Source organism: Chrysoperla carnea, chromosome 1, assembly GCF_905475395.1.
Source record: "Chrysoperla carnea chromosome 1, inChrCarn1.1, whole genome shotgun sequence".
In the NCBI taxonomy this organism is placed as follows: Eukaryota; Metazoa; Arthropoda; class Insecta; order Neuroptera; family Chrysopidae; genus Chrysoperla; species Chrysoperla carnea.
The window spans coordinates 113,268,660-113,286,518 of NC_058337.1; the positions used below are offsets into that span (position 1 = coordinate 113,268,660).

Sequence of the window (17,859 nt, forward strand, 5' to 3'; positions counted from 1 at the left end):
ATGAATAGGTGGTATACCTATCTATCTATCTATTCAAAACTATCATCTTACTGGTATTACCTTCCTATATTATAATATAGGGTAGGGTGTAGTGCCTGGAATATATTTTACTTCGAATCAATCTATGTATCTCGACAAATACCGCTATAGCTATGACAACTATATGATGGCAAAATTAACTTTGGTGCTAGATGGTAACGAAATGGAAGAATTATGAATATCTGTGTAAAGGACTCTGCAATATTAGATCGGAAGAAAGCCATTTTCCTAGTCATATACTAAAACTATTATATATTCATAGCTTTGACCGCCCGTACCTCGAAAACTACTCGTAAAAAAGTTTTGTTGCCGTGAGAGCTTTTGAATCAGAATGGATTAGAAAAAGTTTCACCCAAAACCATTTTTCTATCTAATATTGCGGGGTCTTTTGTTTTCAAGTAAAAAAAGAATGACACATTTTAGTGTTTCCGAGTAAAATATTTTGCTTTTCATGTTCATATATTTATACTGACTATTAAGAATTGTGTCTGAAATTACATTCTCCACTGCTTTTTGGTGAGAATTTTGTTACTCCATATTCCAAAGACTTCCTGGAGACTTAACAATGGGTAATGAAGTAGATTATGGAGGTTAAAGGTTTAAGTAGAAAAGGGTACTGTGTGAAATTTTTTATTGTCTAGTTTTGTGTGTCCAATCATTCTTTATATGAAATTTGAAAACAATTTTTGAAGAAAGGTTGTTTATTGGCAGCGTTGCGTTGGTTGTTTAATATTCGATTCTCATTAAATATTTTAACTCTACAATAATTGTATTTGTACTGTGATATATTTTTAAAAAAATGGGTTAAAAAAGCAAAGATGGACCTTGGTTATACACTCTTCCTTTTTATTATAGTGTACTTTGCATATATATTTATCCTTATTCCTGTTAGACTTTACTCTCATCACTTGGGAATGAATCCTCTATACAAGTGCCTTTACTATAATAGTTGAGCATATATATTTATTATAATAATAATATTAATACTTCAAGTAGAACACTCTCGATATTCGGAGATGAAAATATTGTAAATTATTTCATATATTACATTTGTATCTCGTTGTATATTATTTTTGTCTGAGAATGTACTCCAAGCCCGATTATATTCAATTAGGCCATCCATAAATTGCGTCACACCAATTTTATGATTCATTTTTAACCCTCCTCCCGTCTTTGTAACATTTGGTCACTTTTATCCCCTCTCCTGGTGTGGAGAGAATCAAAAAGTTTTTTCACACTCTTCCATTGTACTTTTTTTTTTGCATCAACGCAATCAAACTGTGAGAATCACCAACAATATTGTTACTTTCCGACGCTATACTGACGTTCTGTGGGTTTCATCACCAAGTGACAGAAAGTGGAACTAAATTTAAATGACTTAGTTAGGCAAATAGTTAAACATTATCGATCCAAGTTATTTGCCTAGCTGTTTGATTGAATGGCGGAATATCGTTTCAGACGAAAAAGCCTAGGTTGATAATTTCACTGCTTATTAAACTAATTAACTGCGTTATATGCACGATGAAGAACAGGGTAGTATTTTCAACGATCTCCACCATTTTCGAAACAGCACAAAAATGAGTGTCTAGAATTGAGTTCGATAAAAATATTATCCTTTATTTCGTTCCCATTACTTATAAAATCCAGGTAACACTTAACAGTAATTTATTTAATAAAAATATTTAACCGAAATTGAACATAATTTTAAAACTAAAATATAATCTGCTATATCTAAAAATAGATTTAATAAATATAATTGAAAATATACCACTAAATAATAAATGAGTACTATTAAATCCTTTCCTTACTTTAAATATAAATTCAAAAGTTGATCTGTCTGTCTGTTTGGTTCTCATGACCTAACGATCACAAACCAATTTTAATCGTATTTATAATGAGGATACTTTGAGGTTTGGGAATAAACATAGGCTGTTTTTGCTTAAATCAATCTCTAGGGGGTGAAACGGATGAAAAGCGTGTGGAGTAACGCGGATGAAAAGCGAAGGGTTAATGGGATTTAAGGAGTAAGTAGACTAAAGGAGAAAGAATACAGTGTCTTTAAACAAAGTTTTCCCATTATATTGTATGGTATATCTAATCATTTTTTACATTAATTTCGCAGATTTTTTTTGTTGATAAAAGTGGAAATGAAAGGTGGAATTGCCCAGTGAACGAAGTAGGCGAGTAACAGCTTTTATTTTAATATAGTAAAATTACTAATAATAAATTCGAATATTATCTATCTTTATCTGACTAATATCTACATAATAAGTAATAGTCAGATATATGTTCGTATTAATAATTTAAAGTATATATTATTATTTCTGGTAATATCAATTTATTTATATGTATAATGTGTAACAAAGCATTTATTATACTAGCGGAGGCAAAAGATCAAAGGGTCTAGCCGTATAAGCATATGAAAACTGCACTAGCGTCTGATGAAGAGTTCTTACCTTGTTTTTATTGTTTATCATCTAAAATAGCCCTACACTTGATCTCACACTCCTAACCCCCATAGTAAGGGAATAATAGGGGTAACAACCCTTAACGAAAAAGTTTTTTTTCTCAGTACCTATTTATTTATAAGATATGTTCATAAAATTGAAACTGTACATGACTATAGACAAACTAAAAATTATATGTTTTTTTTAGAATTTTTGCATAATTAGAAGCTGTAAAAAACGAGAAGTATATTTTTTGGGGGTTGTTTTTTATAGCAACCCCCAAAGGGACACCTACCAAAAAAATATATTTTATTTGTTAGTTAGTTAGCTATTACATGCTAAAGTTACAAAAGGATTTAATTGGTGGAACATGGTTAAAAAAAATAAAAATCAAACTTTATATAAAAGGCATTCTCCCGACTGACATATCAACGCCCAGCTTAAACCACTGATATAAATGATACAAATTTGAAATTTTGAGGATATTGATTTTATACTGTAAGTGTCACCCTGTAAGGATTGAAACAAGGGCTGAAATTTTATATGAAAATCTGTACAATTTTTTAGTACAATACTTTACCGATTAAAAATTTTTTTTTTTCACAAATAGAATGCCAAATTATCAGCAAATAACGTGGGGTGTACTTTATTTTAAAAAAATTAGGGTTCCGCAGCAAAAAAGTTAAACCCATTAAATTGTAAACAAAATAGCTAAGGTTATGAGAAGGTTAGGGAATTAAAGGTTATAACGGGGTAACCTTTGTTTTGAAAGTTGAAATTGTCCAGCAAGTTAATAATAAGAATCGAAAATTAAAAATACAACTTAAGTGTTTTTGAACATTTTTCCTGTTCTTAATTGACAGTGAACATTTTCTCTATTATTTTATATAGATAATTTCTATAATATATAAGTCTTGGTGCAGGCAGTATTTATAATACTTTTATAATCAATGTAATCCATATTAGCTGCAAGGTGAGGTAAAAAGGTCTTTAATTCTTTTATAATATATATCAGTATCGTATGAACTAAAAACATAAATAGAAGGTGATCCAAATAGAATTTCTTAACTTTTTATTAATTTTATTTTTTAACTCAAAATATAATGTTATCTTAGTTACATTTTATTAATTGTATATAACGGATCTTTTGCAGCAGTTTATTCGTTCGGGGTAAGTTTCTATGACTTTTTGCAAGTTTCGGATCGCTATTTCGGCTAGAACTTGGCGGATGTTAGGTTAGGTTAGGCTATATGGCTGTCCATGAAGGACAAACTTGAGCTACAGAGCCCATTGCGAAACCATAAATGTGTTTTACTGCCTTTTCTACTGATAATTTCATTTATCAGCTCCTTAATTATTTTGAAGGGATAAGTGCACCTTCTTCATGCTTATACCATGCACTATACCAGCCCATCACAACTATTAATTATAGTAACTTTGTTGTAACGGTGGGAACCGAACCAGCTACCCTGGACATGCCGCGAACGAAATTGGTTACACTTTACCCAACTGAGCTACTAGAGTTGACGGATGTTAACACTTAAATAGATCCCGAAAAAAGAAATAAAACAGCATGCTTTATCTATCTCTAGCCCTTAAATAAATAATAAAACACTGAATTAAGATCACCTTGTATAGGTAGATAAATTTATGGAGAAACTTTCTTCACTAAAAGATATTATTTGCAACTCTCTTTAAATACGAAGCCACAAAAATAATTCAATTTAAATTTATACATTTTTTATGCAATTACCACAAATAGCAATTATACTCAGTAGAGATAAGAGTAATAGCATAATACACAAATTAAACTATATTTAACTTCATTTATCAGAAGATTCTCGATAAAAAAAATACTAAATAAAATACAGCATTTAAAAAAAAAATATCAAAGAAAAATTAAAGTTCTTAACTTGAATTGAAAAACATGGTATCAAAAAACTTTTAATTACTATAATATGAAGTAAAATGGTATAATGTTGTTTTCTTATTTGTTTATTTAGAAAGTATTCATAATAAAAGGTCTACCATTCAGAATTTTCCATTAAGATATTTTCCAATGGAATTTAAACTTAAATTAAACAGTAGAAGATATAAAAAAAAAAATTTCATGTATTTGAACTAGTATTTTATGTAGATTTAAGTGATAATTACGAGATACAAATCAAATATATTTCGCAGTTTCGATTGAACACGCATATTACAAAATTAAATTTGATTTTTGCAAAGATTCGTTTGAATGACCCTAGTTTATGTGCTCAATTTTTTTAAGAATTCGACTGCAACGATTTTCATAAAATTCAGTATGTAAGAGGTTGCGGGGGCGAAAAATCGATCTAGCTAGATTTCATTTTTAGAAAATATATATTATATAGGAAACTTAATTTCAGGTTTCCCAAAAAAAAATAATAACGAGCAAAACTCTTTCATCGAGGTACTGGATTAAAATACGTGGTGATACCGACGATTGGTTCATACCAACCATAGTAAGCGATAAGTAGCTCCAATGTATTATGTTGCTCTTAATGCCTAATACTAATAAAATCACAAAAGTGCAAGTAACACTTGACTGGTACCATATATTACATAAATTTTCTATAAAATGAATGAATGCTCTTGTTTCTCACATGAAATATATATAATATCTCACATGAAATATATATGTAATGACTTATATAAATAAATTTAGCTAATGACGATGGTTGCGTTGCAATCTATAATTAGAGAAATGTAAGTCTGTTTTTTTATTGTATTTTTAAATCAAATTTCTTAATATATATTTTTATTTCACATATCGTGGTATTTATTTCAATAACTAGGCCTAATTTTATTTTAATTTCTATCGCTCTTAATGTCAAATCCTTTACAATATTTATAAAGTTATTTTATTACTAAGAAAGAAAACTATTTACTTATTTATTTATTTATTACAAAGACGATGAAAAAACCATTTAACTTAATATTCTTGATCAAATAAACGTAATAAACAAAAATTATATTAAATTGACTTTTTTAAGACGCTGACATGCATATATGTGTAAAAATGCTATTCGTCTGACGATTTGTAGTTTAATAATTGATGATAAGGCTAAATTTTAGTTTCCTCTACACTTGGTTAAAAAATTCCGTTATTGGCCTCTGAAGGTGGTTGTTATTTAAAATATTTTGTCTGACTTACTAACTGGATATTATCGAGAACCAAGTAAGCAATTTATCATGTCGCCAGACAAAAATTTTAATTTTAACACCTTTCAGCAGCCTTTTGTAACCCCTGACTTACAAAAAGGGTTGTTTTAGGTTGAAAGTTTCTATAGGTTTGTCTATGTGACCATCTTTGGCATCTTAGCTACTAAACGGATGAACCTATTTTGATTTTTCTTTGATTGTTTATCTTCCAAGTATCTTTGACCCAGATGGTGTCAAGTATTTTGTTATCTAGGAACCTACCATAGATAGATTGGAGCTTAAAATAAAATTAATTATAAATTCGTCGTTTGCTATTTTTTCAAAAAGACTCGCTGAACTTTATATACGTCTTTAACTGTACCGAGTCTAAAGGACTATTTCTATAAACATGATACATATATTTATTTTATATACTCTAATCATTAAGTTTATAGTCAGTTAGTCTACGTACAAGGATAAATTGTTAGCTTGTCTAGCTTGTCGGAAATAAACAAGTTATTACATGTATGTACATACAGGGGGATTCTTTAAAAAGTCTCCACCCGTATACTTTGGCATGGTAAATAATCTTAACGTAAAAATATTTATTGAAGTGAAACTTTTTATGGGACACTAGCGTTTTGTCATGAGAGTTAACTCGTAGAGCTAACAAGCTAACAAACTGTTAAACTCCTTGTCTCTTTCTTATTACCATTTACTCCAGCAGAGTGAGAGAGGCCGTGGGACTTGATAACTGTACATATACCATTTATTTATTAAACAAGGATAGTTCAAACCTACTTACATTTAAATCTTATATGTCGATCTTTATTTATTAAATGTTATTAAAGTACATATACCATTATAAGGTACTGTACATATACCATTTATTTATTAAACAAGGATAGTTCAAACCTACTTACATTTAAATCTTATATGTCGATCTTTATTTATTAAATGTTATTAAAGTGAAACTTTTTATGGGACACTAGCGTTTTTATTAAACAAGGATAGTTCAAACCTACTTACATTTAAATCTTATATGTCGATCTTTATTTATTTATTAAATGTTATCTGTATATATTGTTTTCTGTATATTGTTTTTATTCTCTATTATTTGTTGTTATCTGTATATCTATTATTTGTTGTTATCTGTATATTGTTTTTATTCTCAGTTATTGTCAATGAAGATACAAAAAATGTATGCGTCAGTCCAAAACTAACAGCGTCAAAAGTGAAACTTTTTATGTAATTCAAAAACTGTCAATGAGTGTACAAAAAATACATTGCAGCAAAGAAAAATTGACTGGAAATTATAATAAAAATGATTTATAATAAAAATCAAGAAAAATCTACAGACTATCCCGAATTAATTACTACGGAAGTTTCACTTGTACGTATATGTATATAGTTTTATGTATATGTAAATAATAGTACGTACGAGTGAAACTTCCGTAGTAATTAATTCGGGATAGTCTGTAGATTTTTCTTGATTTTTATTATAAATCATTTTTATTATAATTTCCAGTCAATTTTTCTTTGCTGCAATGTATTTTTTTGTACACTCATTGACAGTTTTTGAATTACATAAAAAGTTTCACTTTTGACGCTGTTAGTTTTGGACTGACGCATACATTTTTTCTTATGGAGGTGTCTTCATGGTCCAATAAGAGCAAAATTTTTCCCCCAATTGTCAATTTCAATACTTGATTTTAGATTTTTTATAATAACGAAAAAATTTGATGAACAAAAGTTATTTGTTTTTCGATAAAAAATAAGAATCATTATATTTGGATTTTCTGGTTAAAAATTTTCTTGTTTGCTATGAAAAATATGGAGTTTTATTAAAAATAATATAAGTTTGAAACTAAAATTTATACTTTCATTCTTCCTAAGAATGAGCTGAAACATGTTTCCGTACACATAACATATCTATGAGGTAGAAACTTTTTAAAAAATCACTCTGTATATTACCTACAGAGAAAAAAAGATAGCGCCACTACATACCCATAACCCAACTTTGTTGTATAATATACAAGGTATCGTATTCGTCTCGATAATATAAATTTTACTTGAATAGTAAATATTTCACTTTTAAAACGGTTTCATGTTGTACCGAGAGTCTCAGAATACTTTCAGATTCCGCTAAAATACGTAAATATATCTTCAGAAATATTACTCAAGCATTGACTTTGGAATGCATATAGGCAATGAAAGTCATAAATTTTTGTCAAACTCGGTCTAAGACCCAGGCCTTAGTTTCTTAGTAACATTATTTCTCCTAGAACAAAGTAGCAAACCAAGGCATCTATCTCACCGACAAAATATATTTCATATCAATTAAAACCTTTACATATTTTGCGCAGTCCTGACACAAGGTGGGTCAGTTTCTAATATTAATACATCCACACGTATGTTAATTCTTTCGTAGAGCTGGCATCATCTGTATCTATCTCGTGGCCGGCTCATTTTAGTCTAGAGAACTTTATGTGGCAGACAACGTCCGCTGACGCGTGTGAATATTCCAGTGCCAAATATGTCCCGACACAATTTCTCATTGAGAAAAAACTATCACGAAAAAACATCCTCCTGATAAAATATTTCCTCGACAAAATGTTCTAGTCGGATGATAAACTATAATGAAAACAAGTGAAAACAAACAAATGACTGAGTTCATTGTTAAAATACCATGTATAGACAGTGTTGATGCGCAATCGTTTGTTTTTTTGACGTCACGTAAATAGCAAAAGATATTCACTTTTAAATAGACACACACACAACTGATATTCCTATATTAATACATACTATAAAATTTGCACCTAATTAACGCCCTCACGGGTAAACAGTGATGTTTACAAAAAAATGTTTCAAACAAAATTTTTTTATTTTTTTATAAGGAAAATTTTTTAAACTTTTGTTCTATCTCTAACGGTTTACAAGATGGATCCTACGGACCCAAGACCCAATTGACCTATGATGCTCATTTACGAACTTGACCTCACTTTTTACGTCCTGAGTACGCTGTAAAAATTTCAGCTCGATATCTTTTTTCGTTTTTGAGTTATCGTGTCCACAGACGGACGGACGGACGGACGGACGGACAACCGGAAATGGACTAATTAGGTAATTTTATGAACACCTATGACAAAATTTTTTTCCTAGCATCATTATTTTTAAGCGTTACAAACTTGGGACTAAACTTAATATACTATGTATATTTCATATATACATGGTATAATCACAGGGTGATTAATAAATTGGAGCATATGGCTTTTGAATGAGCTGGGCTTAGGACAACGCTTAAGGTAACGACAAAATTTCTCTGCATAAAATATATACTTGATGAAATGTTCCCACGACAAATTATCTCGAGAAAAAATACACACAAATATATAAAATAGAAAATCTTGAAATTTAGGCGCTGAAATGGCACAAATTATAAACTAAATCAACCAAATTAAAGCATTTTTTACATAGATTTCGAATCCGTTTCATTTCATTCAAACTATTTTCATATTTTGAAATAATAATGGGTTAAAAAGATAAGTAATTAATTAATTTATTAAGTATTAAAAATTTCCAAAATTATGTTAAAAAAATTTAAAAATGAATAAATATATTTCCGCTACGGATTCCTAATCGACGTAAAAATTGCTTTAGTTAGTTTTGATTTGAAAATTTGTTACATTTCAGCTATTTATTTTCAAGATTTTCAAGAATATTCATTAATTGTAAAAATCTTAAAAATTAAATTATGTTTTTTGTATAGATATCTATATGTTGTGGACATATTTCGTCAAAGTTTCGTCCTACATCTCTAATTCAAGATTTATTAGCCCAAATTTATGTCTACCACGCCAGAAGTCTGCATCTTGCACTGTACCTTTCTGTAACATTACATCAAATAGGTAAAAGTTATATGAAACTCCTCTATACTTTATAATATGAAGCTTTTTAATAGCATAAGAGTCGTACTACAAGATACCGCATACTAAACTTATACTTGCGTACTTGAGCTTTTCTGTTTGGTAGCATCGTTTGTGTTTTAGTTTAATATTTATTGTAGCTACCCATAAATTGGAAACTTTCATTAATATTCGAAAATAATTTTATAAAACATATGTCGTTCCTTTAAGGCACTGCATTCACCTCAGGGTTTGCATGGAAAGTTTGAACAAATTCATGAAAACATTGTTTTTATTTTAAATTTATTTACGACATCTTAAAAATTTACAACATGTGATATTTTCTGAGAAAAAAAACAACAAAATTTACAATCTTCTTCAACTATCCACCGAGCTTTTGAAGGAAAATACATAAATTGGTAGTGTTTTTTAAATTATAAGAAAAGCTTACCGATGGCTGTTATTTTTGTAGAAACGTCATCCGTTTTTATTTATATCGTCTAGGGCCAGGTGCAGTATTTAACAATCATATCAGGCGGGGAGAGTTTTCTTATCTGCATTTTTCATTTGTTCAAAAAAATCATTTTGTCCGACATTCAACAGAAAACGTTGTCCGTCGTACGACACATTGAAAATTGCAGTTTTTATGGTGCCGGACAATAAGTTCTTTCTCGTGTTTGGGAAAAACTTTTTTGGATTATCCGATTTTCTTTAATAATATAACTTATTAAATAAAAATTAATTGCTCATAATATATTGAATGTAATAAAAAAAAATACGGATGGTTATTCTCTGAAATTGAATTGAATAGGGCTATTGACCGATAAATCGATTTAATTGTAATCGAATTAAAGCACCAAGCAGAGAATATAAAAATGTACACTTTATATTGTAACTGCTTGCTATCAATGTTATTTATGATTTAATAAGAATTAATTGTAATGAATTTTATTTTATAGCTCTTCTTTTAGATAGATAAACATTCAAGAACGTATGCAATAAATTTAGTAGAGTTAATTTAATCCAAAAAATTTAATCACATAGCTGTTTCTCAGCACGGCTTGATTTCATTATCTTAATTTGGAGCTAGATAAAAACGCCTGTAATTGAAATACTTTCAGGGAAACTTTATCGACAGGACTTCTGAGCGAAACATGAATAGAAGGATAGCGGTAGACCTATTTACCTCTTTAAGAATCATTATTGACTGGTAGTAAATCTCCACTAAGTTATCTCGTTCAACTCTTGGATCAAGAAATGCATTGTCCTTCAGTATTTGGAAAAGTACAACTTTGATTGTACCACACTAGACTATATTTACAACTAGTAAGGCATAATCACATATAGACTTCCTTACGGCAAAAGGCAAACGTAAGGCAAAAGTTTGACCATAACGCCTATTATATTACTCAAAAAGCAGCGTTGATTCACCATCAATCACTTTAAACCGAGCGAATATTCAAACTGATTAAGCAAAAAGATATTTGATATCCACAGATTGCAATGCACAGAAGCCGACAATGCAAGTCGAACCCAATACCCTTTGCGTAATATTTTCTTGCAGAGAAGGTCAACAAAAGGCCTACCCAAAAAGAAAATATTCCTCAAGAAGTAAAAATACCGCACATAATAGACAAAGTCTAATTTAGTGATCTTTGGTATCTTCAAGCGAATATTAAGCAACAGATAAGCGTCGACTGAATGCATATAGCTTTGACCCCTCAGAAACCGGTATTTGAAGATTTTTTATCTCCTAACCATGGACTAATTGAATCAAAAGTTTCTGAAAGTTTCACCGAAATTCACAATTTCATCTTAATTTAGAAAAATCTTGGTTTGTTTGAAGATGTAAATTTCATCCAAAACATGTGCTTGGCTAACTCCACTATTATGTGGAGAATGTGATCTTTTTATAAGATAAATGTTATAAATTATTTAGATAAATAGATTGTAGTTTTGTATTTTATTAGAGACACAAACACAATAGAAAAATTTTGTGTAATACAGTCATATAACCTCTATATCTTCGTTTAAAGCTTTTTCCGATTAATAAACACTTTTCATTTTGCTTTTAAAAAAGGAAATTCTTCAATTTACTAACTAAATATTGACCTAAGTGCCTCTACCGTTGGAACATTAAACACCATCTGAAAAGGAAAATTACACAGACTGTATTTTAACAAATCAAGCTTTAATAATTTTTTGGGTCTACGTCCTATTACATCTAGACGCGTGTAATACTGCCCGCTCTGGGCATCAGATACCGTGGGGGCCATTTTCGTAGTGATATTCGTGTTCATCGGCCCCGAAAACCGTCGTGAGACGAGTTTCAACGAAATATGAAACATATTCTCCTAAAACTCCAAAAGACAAGGTGTATTGCCCGCCCTGAGCACAGTATCTCGGGGGTCATTTTTGTTGCGATATTCGAGTTCAGCGGCCCTAAAAATCCCAGAGTAGCAATACTAGACTCATTTTTATTAGTATTTGATTTCCTGTTTTTCATTTCTCTCGCATCACTTTTATTCACAAGGTTTGTAGACTCTCTCACGAATCGAATGCAGAAAACCGCATCTCAATTCGTCTTACTGCTCTCAGAATTGACATTTCATCCGTTTTTAGTGCTTTATGTCTTTGTCTTTTACCGTAAATATCAAACTTTTTGCTTAAAAATGATGGCAATGTTAAATCTATTAAATTGTATAAACCATCGTCCTCTATTAATGACAATTTGATTATCTTTAATTTGTATATCTTCATAATCTAATCAAATACTTAAAAAATTTCATTTTGTTTCAGACTGATGTGTTGTGTCAACGTATCAACAATGGTGTCACCAAATTGTCCAGCACAACATTCAAATAAGTAACAATCAATTAATTAACAATCGAAATCAATACACAAATTCATTATTTAAATCTAAGCAAACGAATAAAAGAAACACAACAATGGCTTCGGCATCGCCCTCAGCAAATAATATTCAACGTTTACCATCGCCAATGACAACAATACCGACATCAGCATTATTTATGGCAGCAACTTCTACAAACATGACAACAAATTTATCATCGGCCACTTCAACAACACTAACCCCACTAAGTTCATCATCGATGCTACCACCGTACAAAGATGATGGTCAAGAATGGAGTGATATGTTATTATTGATTATAAAAGGTTCCGTTATGGGTTCCATAATAATTGCTGCTATCTTTGGTAATTTATTAGTGATTGTATCAGTTATGCGTCATAGAAAACTACGTATAATTACAAACTATTTTGTTGTTTCGCTAGCATTCGCTGATATGTTAGTTGCAATGGTTGTAATGACATTTAACGCGAGTGTACAGTTAACGGGGCAATGGTTGTTCGGATACTTTATGTGTGACGTTTGGTCCGCATCGGATGTATATTTTTCGACAGCATCAATTTTACATCTGTGTTGTATTAGTGTGGATCGTTATTATGCGATAGTGAAACCGCTAAAATATCCCATAAATATGACAAAACGTGTTGTGGCCGTAATGTTACTAAGTACTTGGGTGAGTCCAGCACTAATTAGTTTTGTGCCAATATTCGCGGATTTATATACAACAAATGAGAATCGTGATTTTCGGACGCATAATCCGGAGGTATGTGATTTTCGTGTGAATAAAGTGTATGCGGTTATTAGTTCTAGTATTTCTTTTTGGATACCATGTACAATAATGATTTTTACATATTTACAAATTTTTCGTGAAGCTAATCGCCAAGAAAAACAACTACATTCACGGCATGGGAATGCAATGTTAATGCATCGTGAAAACACTAATGGGGATATGTTATCTTCATCCGGTGGATCATCGAAAACACTTACAGCGAATGAAATCAATCCGGATCACTTGCATCATACACCAACGAAAGATCGGAATATCATTAAAATGAAGCGTGAACATAAAGCTGCCCGTACATTGGGTATTATTATGGGTACATTTATACTATGTTGGCTACCATTTTTTGTCGTATATATAACAACATCACTCTGCCCAGAATGTTATTGTCCCGATTTCATAGTGATTGCAGTCTTTTGGATTGGATATTTTAATTCAACACTGAATCCATTGATATATGCGTATTTTAATCGTGATTTTCGGGAGGCATTTAAGAATACGTTACAATGTGCATTTTGTAGTTTGTGTCGTAGGGCACCATCAGATTTGGAAGCGTTAGATATACGGCGGCCATCATTAAGATATGATGGACGTACAAAAAGTATATATTCTGAAACATATTTAAAACATATTGATCGACGAAGATCATCGGAGTTTGGTTCGTCGCTCTGAGTAGACTTTTCTAGTAGTAATCGAGTTACTACTAGCTTTTAAATTTGTGGAAAATTTTTCTTTTAAAGTGCTTCTATTTGATTTAGTTAGACACTGATTAATCTCTCTTATATCAAAGCTTTAGATTTTTTTTAAAAAATGAACTCTTTATGCAATAGTTATAAATAATTTAAAAATATCGCAGAATAAGAGGCTGTTGGCGTATTAGCGTCTATGCACAATTATGATCAGACTACCAAAGTCATTATATAAAGTCACATAAATGGCAATAATCACTTTCTTCCAAACCAAAATAACGGAAACATTTATATTTGCTATCGCAGAAATTTTTAACTAATTTGACACTAGAAATATTTCAGAAAATCTTAATTTTATGATGGACGAGATAAGAAGTTCCAAGAGTCTAGTTGCAACTCGTATGCGTGTCGGACAATAAGAAGCCATATTTACGTTACGGAATAAACAAAAAATGACAGAGGAGATGTCATAAGAACTATGACTTCAATTTATGCTACAAATTTTTGAATTATCATATTTTTTTTAATAATTGAAATTTATAAAAACTCAATGCTCAAAAGGATTCTTGTAGTTTATTCCGGTACAAAGTATTTTTGATTTTTTGGACTTCATTTCATTTTGAGTTTTTTTGTCAGTTCAAAAAGTGACTCCGTGTAATAATCGTTCTTGCGACCATATAGATTTGTTTTCGTTTTGGTTGAACCGAAAGGTTGAAACCTTTCTCCCTTTCAAAAAGTAAATAAATTGCAAAAATTAAGTCATTTTTGGAAAGCTAAAGGAATGAAAAATAATTTCTCGAGTGAAGATTGTGATAAAGTTTGACAGAAAAAACCTTGCCAAACTCCTCTCAAAAGTAAGAAGACGTTAAGCAAATATCTTTTTTAATAATAAAATTCTGATTTTGATTCAGGAGAAAATTTGAAACGTAATTTTTAGTATGTCAGCGACCTCTTTGACTGGACTTAAAACCAAATATTAAATATTTAAGTGATGAAAAAAAAATTGCAGCTTAAACGTTTTATTAAAAAAAATTGTTTTATTTGTATATAAATATTAATTATTATAAAATATTTAAAAAATCTAATAAATTTTAGGTTATGAGTGTATCTTATATATTATAAATGATTACAAAAAAAAAGTAAATTATGTATTAATATTTATTTTTATATAATTTTTACGTTTTCAGTAAAAAAAAAAAACTAGAAAATATACATATTTGTAAATATTTATTTATTCAAATTAATTTAATTAAAAATTAAAACAATTTTTAACAATTTCATTAAAGGATCAAGGAAAAAGAATTCAGTCACAGGTGCTATAACCATTGAGATGGTCATAAAACTAATATTAAATCATCAAGATTTGTTATATAATGAAAAGTCGATGATATCATCCACAGTCGAAACGGACTGGTGGAACGGATCAATTATAAATATAAAAAAAGCGCGTTATTTTTTTATATAGCAATGAAATTGTTTTAGTTGTAAATTTTTATTTAAAAAAAAAATATGACACAAAAAAAATTTGGTCATTTCAAAAGTTTGTTAATTTTTAAAAATAAGGCCTAAATTGACTGAAAAAAAAATATGGAAGAAACGTACATACTCACACGGACAATAAACATGTGAGCAATATTTGAAATTCTCAGAAATTTGAGATTTTAAACCATCAAAGTATTATTACATTTTGAAACGACCAAAATTCTCTATTTAGTGTGGAAAAATGATGCAAACGAAAATTTGTACGATCATATATTTAAAAAAAAAAAAAATAATTATTAGAAAAAAATGTTATTATAGCAATTTTTAAAATTAATAAAATTTAAAACGGGTATTTTAGACTTAAAAGAAAAATCAAAAAACCAAAATATTTATATTATTCATATGAAAGTTGAAACGGAATTTTTCTCCCCTTGAAATCATGATTTGTTGGATGACATTAATTAATTTCAAAACAAACCAAAAAATGTATAACTTTTTAATTGAGTTCTCAATTTATTGAAAAAAAAAAAATTCTATTTTATTTCATGTTCATTAGTTATCGATAGGAATCATAGATTATTAAAGTTAATACAGACATTCTCAATTGATCCTTGAAAAAAATTACCTAAAACAAAATATATTTTTAATGGTTCTATCAATTCATCGATAACATAAGGCTAGCAATGTCGGTTCTATCATGGTAAAACTCATAATTTTACGTGTTATTGTCCAAAATAAGTTAAAAGATAAGAGATTTTGTAAAATTCACCAGCTGAAATTGAGGCGGGGATATGATAGGAACCAGACACAATCACTAATGAGAAACAAAAATTGATTGGTTAAGCTGTTTCGCTTTATGGAAAATCTAGATCTTGTATGTTCCCAATCAAGACTTCACTTTAATACGATGTACTGTACAATCATGTACTCCCTTCGGAATCCTACAAGATCTGTACGCCTTACACGCATTGTTAGTCTATACAATATTTACAATGTCTATAGAATGCCTTCCAGTTTGATAAAATTAATATAAAATGGTCTATTATTCAATATTTCAAAAAGCCATTTTATATAGTATTGAAAAATACATTCATTTCAATTACGTTTTACAACAAAACCATTATTTAATGTTCTAAATGAGTGTTTTTATTATTTTATTTATCGATATAATCCAATCGGAAAGTATGTTTAAAACCAGAATTATATTTTATTTCAATTTAGAAAAATTTTTATTTTAGCTCTGATAACGAATTAGAGTTTCTTTCTACTGAAACTACAGGTGCAAGTTTGTACTCTTAAAATTACATTCGCGTATAATGTGTTTATAATCCAAGACAGTGGTAATAGTCAGGGCCGGATTTAAAATTCTGCCGCCCTGGGGCACTGAAGAAAATGCCGCCCTATGACTGAAATTTTATTTTAATAGTTTTGATATCTTATTGGAAATAAATTAATTAAACTATTTTAATAGTTTTCACTTAAATTTGCTATATCATAATATACAAAATTTTAATTTGATACATAATGCATAAATTATATTTCTTGAAAGATGAAATGTTTATTTAAAAGAATTAGTTAATTATATATTGTATAGAAAATGTTTTCTCACTTTCCAAATTTTGCCGCCCTAGAAAATTTGCCGCCCTGGGCACTAGCCCCGATTGCCCCTAGTGTAAATCCACCACTGGTAATAGTTATTTACAATACGAGTGGGGTAAGAGCATTAATATCGTAAGTATGTGAATTTTGCACATCAAGTTGGATAATCGCAGACGTTAATAATGCGTTATCAACCGTATTTCGTACAAAACCTTATCTACGACTCTTTACCCTGAAAAAAACGATACTTACGAAAAATAGAATATTAAAAAGTTACTATAGTAAATTTTTATTTTAACAGTAAGTTGACCAATTAGATGATTGATATTGAATGTTCTAATTAAAAATGATCGAGTGTTCGTTACCACACTGAGTGCGGCAACCAACTATTTTTCGCACAAAAAATGAGTGCGAACAGTAGTCCTTTTCTCACGGGCGTAGATGAACAGAATTCGTTGAACGAGCCCATCGATGTACGGTTAACCGAGATAAGAAGTGGAAATGAATCTATTTTTAAATAACTGCACAAACTAAGAACGTATGATGGGTATTTTTTTTATTTTTTTATACAATCAGACTGACAAGTTGGTCGGATGAATTCGCAGACCAATCAGTCAATGTTTGAGTAACTTTATCAAATCGACGTACCAGTCCGGCACGCGGTCCGCCAAGTGGATGGTATACTTAACACTTGTGGTTAAATTTCATGAACCATGTATATATATATTCAAGTTTAAGTAGCTATTAATTAAATTATGCAAGACAAATCATGATTTCAAGACGACACAATTTTAAATTACTTTAAGCCAATTTAGAGTAATCATCAAAAACCAAAAATACAAACATCCAGAATATTAAAGATCCAAACACCTTAAAAAAAATTGAC

The 17,859-nt window shown here is 29.8% G+C and overlaps 1 protein-coding gene across 1 annotated transcript in view; it reads left to right on the forward strand.

The window, feature by feature from the left end:
• Nucleotides 1-14,880, forward strand: part of LOC123305151 (octopamine receptor beta-2R-like) — a 181,535-nt gene extending 166,655 nt beyond the window's left edge. The window contains exon 3 of the mRNA XM_044886780.1: nt 12,356-14,880. Coding sequence (XP_044742715.1) covers nt 12,505-13,875 — 1,371 coding nt within the window. The 5' untranslated portion in view covers nt 12,356-12,504 and the 3' untranslated portion in view covers nt 13,876-14,880. The remainder of the gene's footprint in view (nt 1-12,355) is intronic.
• Nucleotides 14,881-17,859: the final 2,979 nt, after the last annotated feature.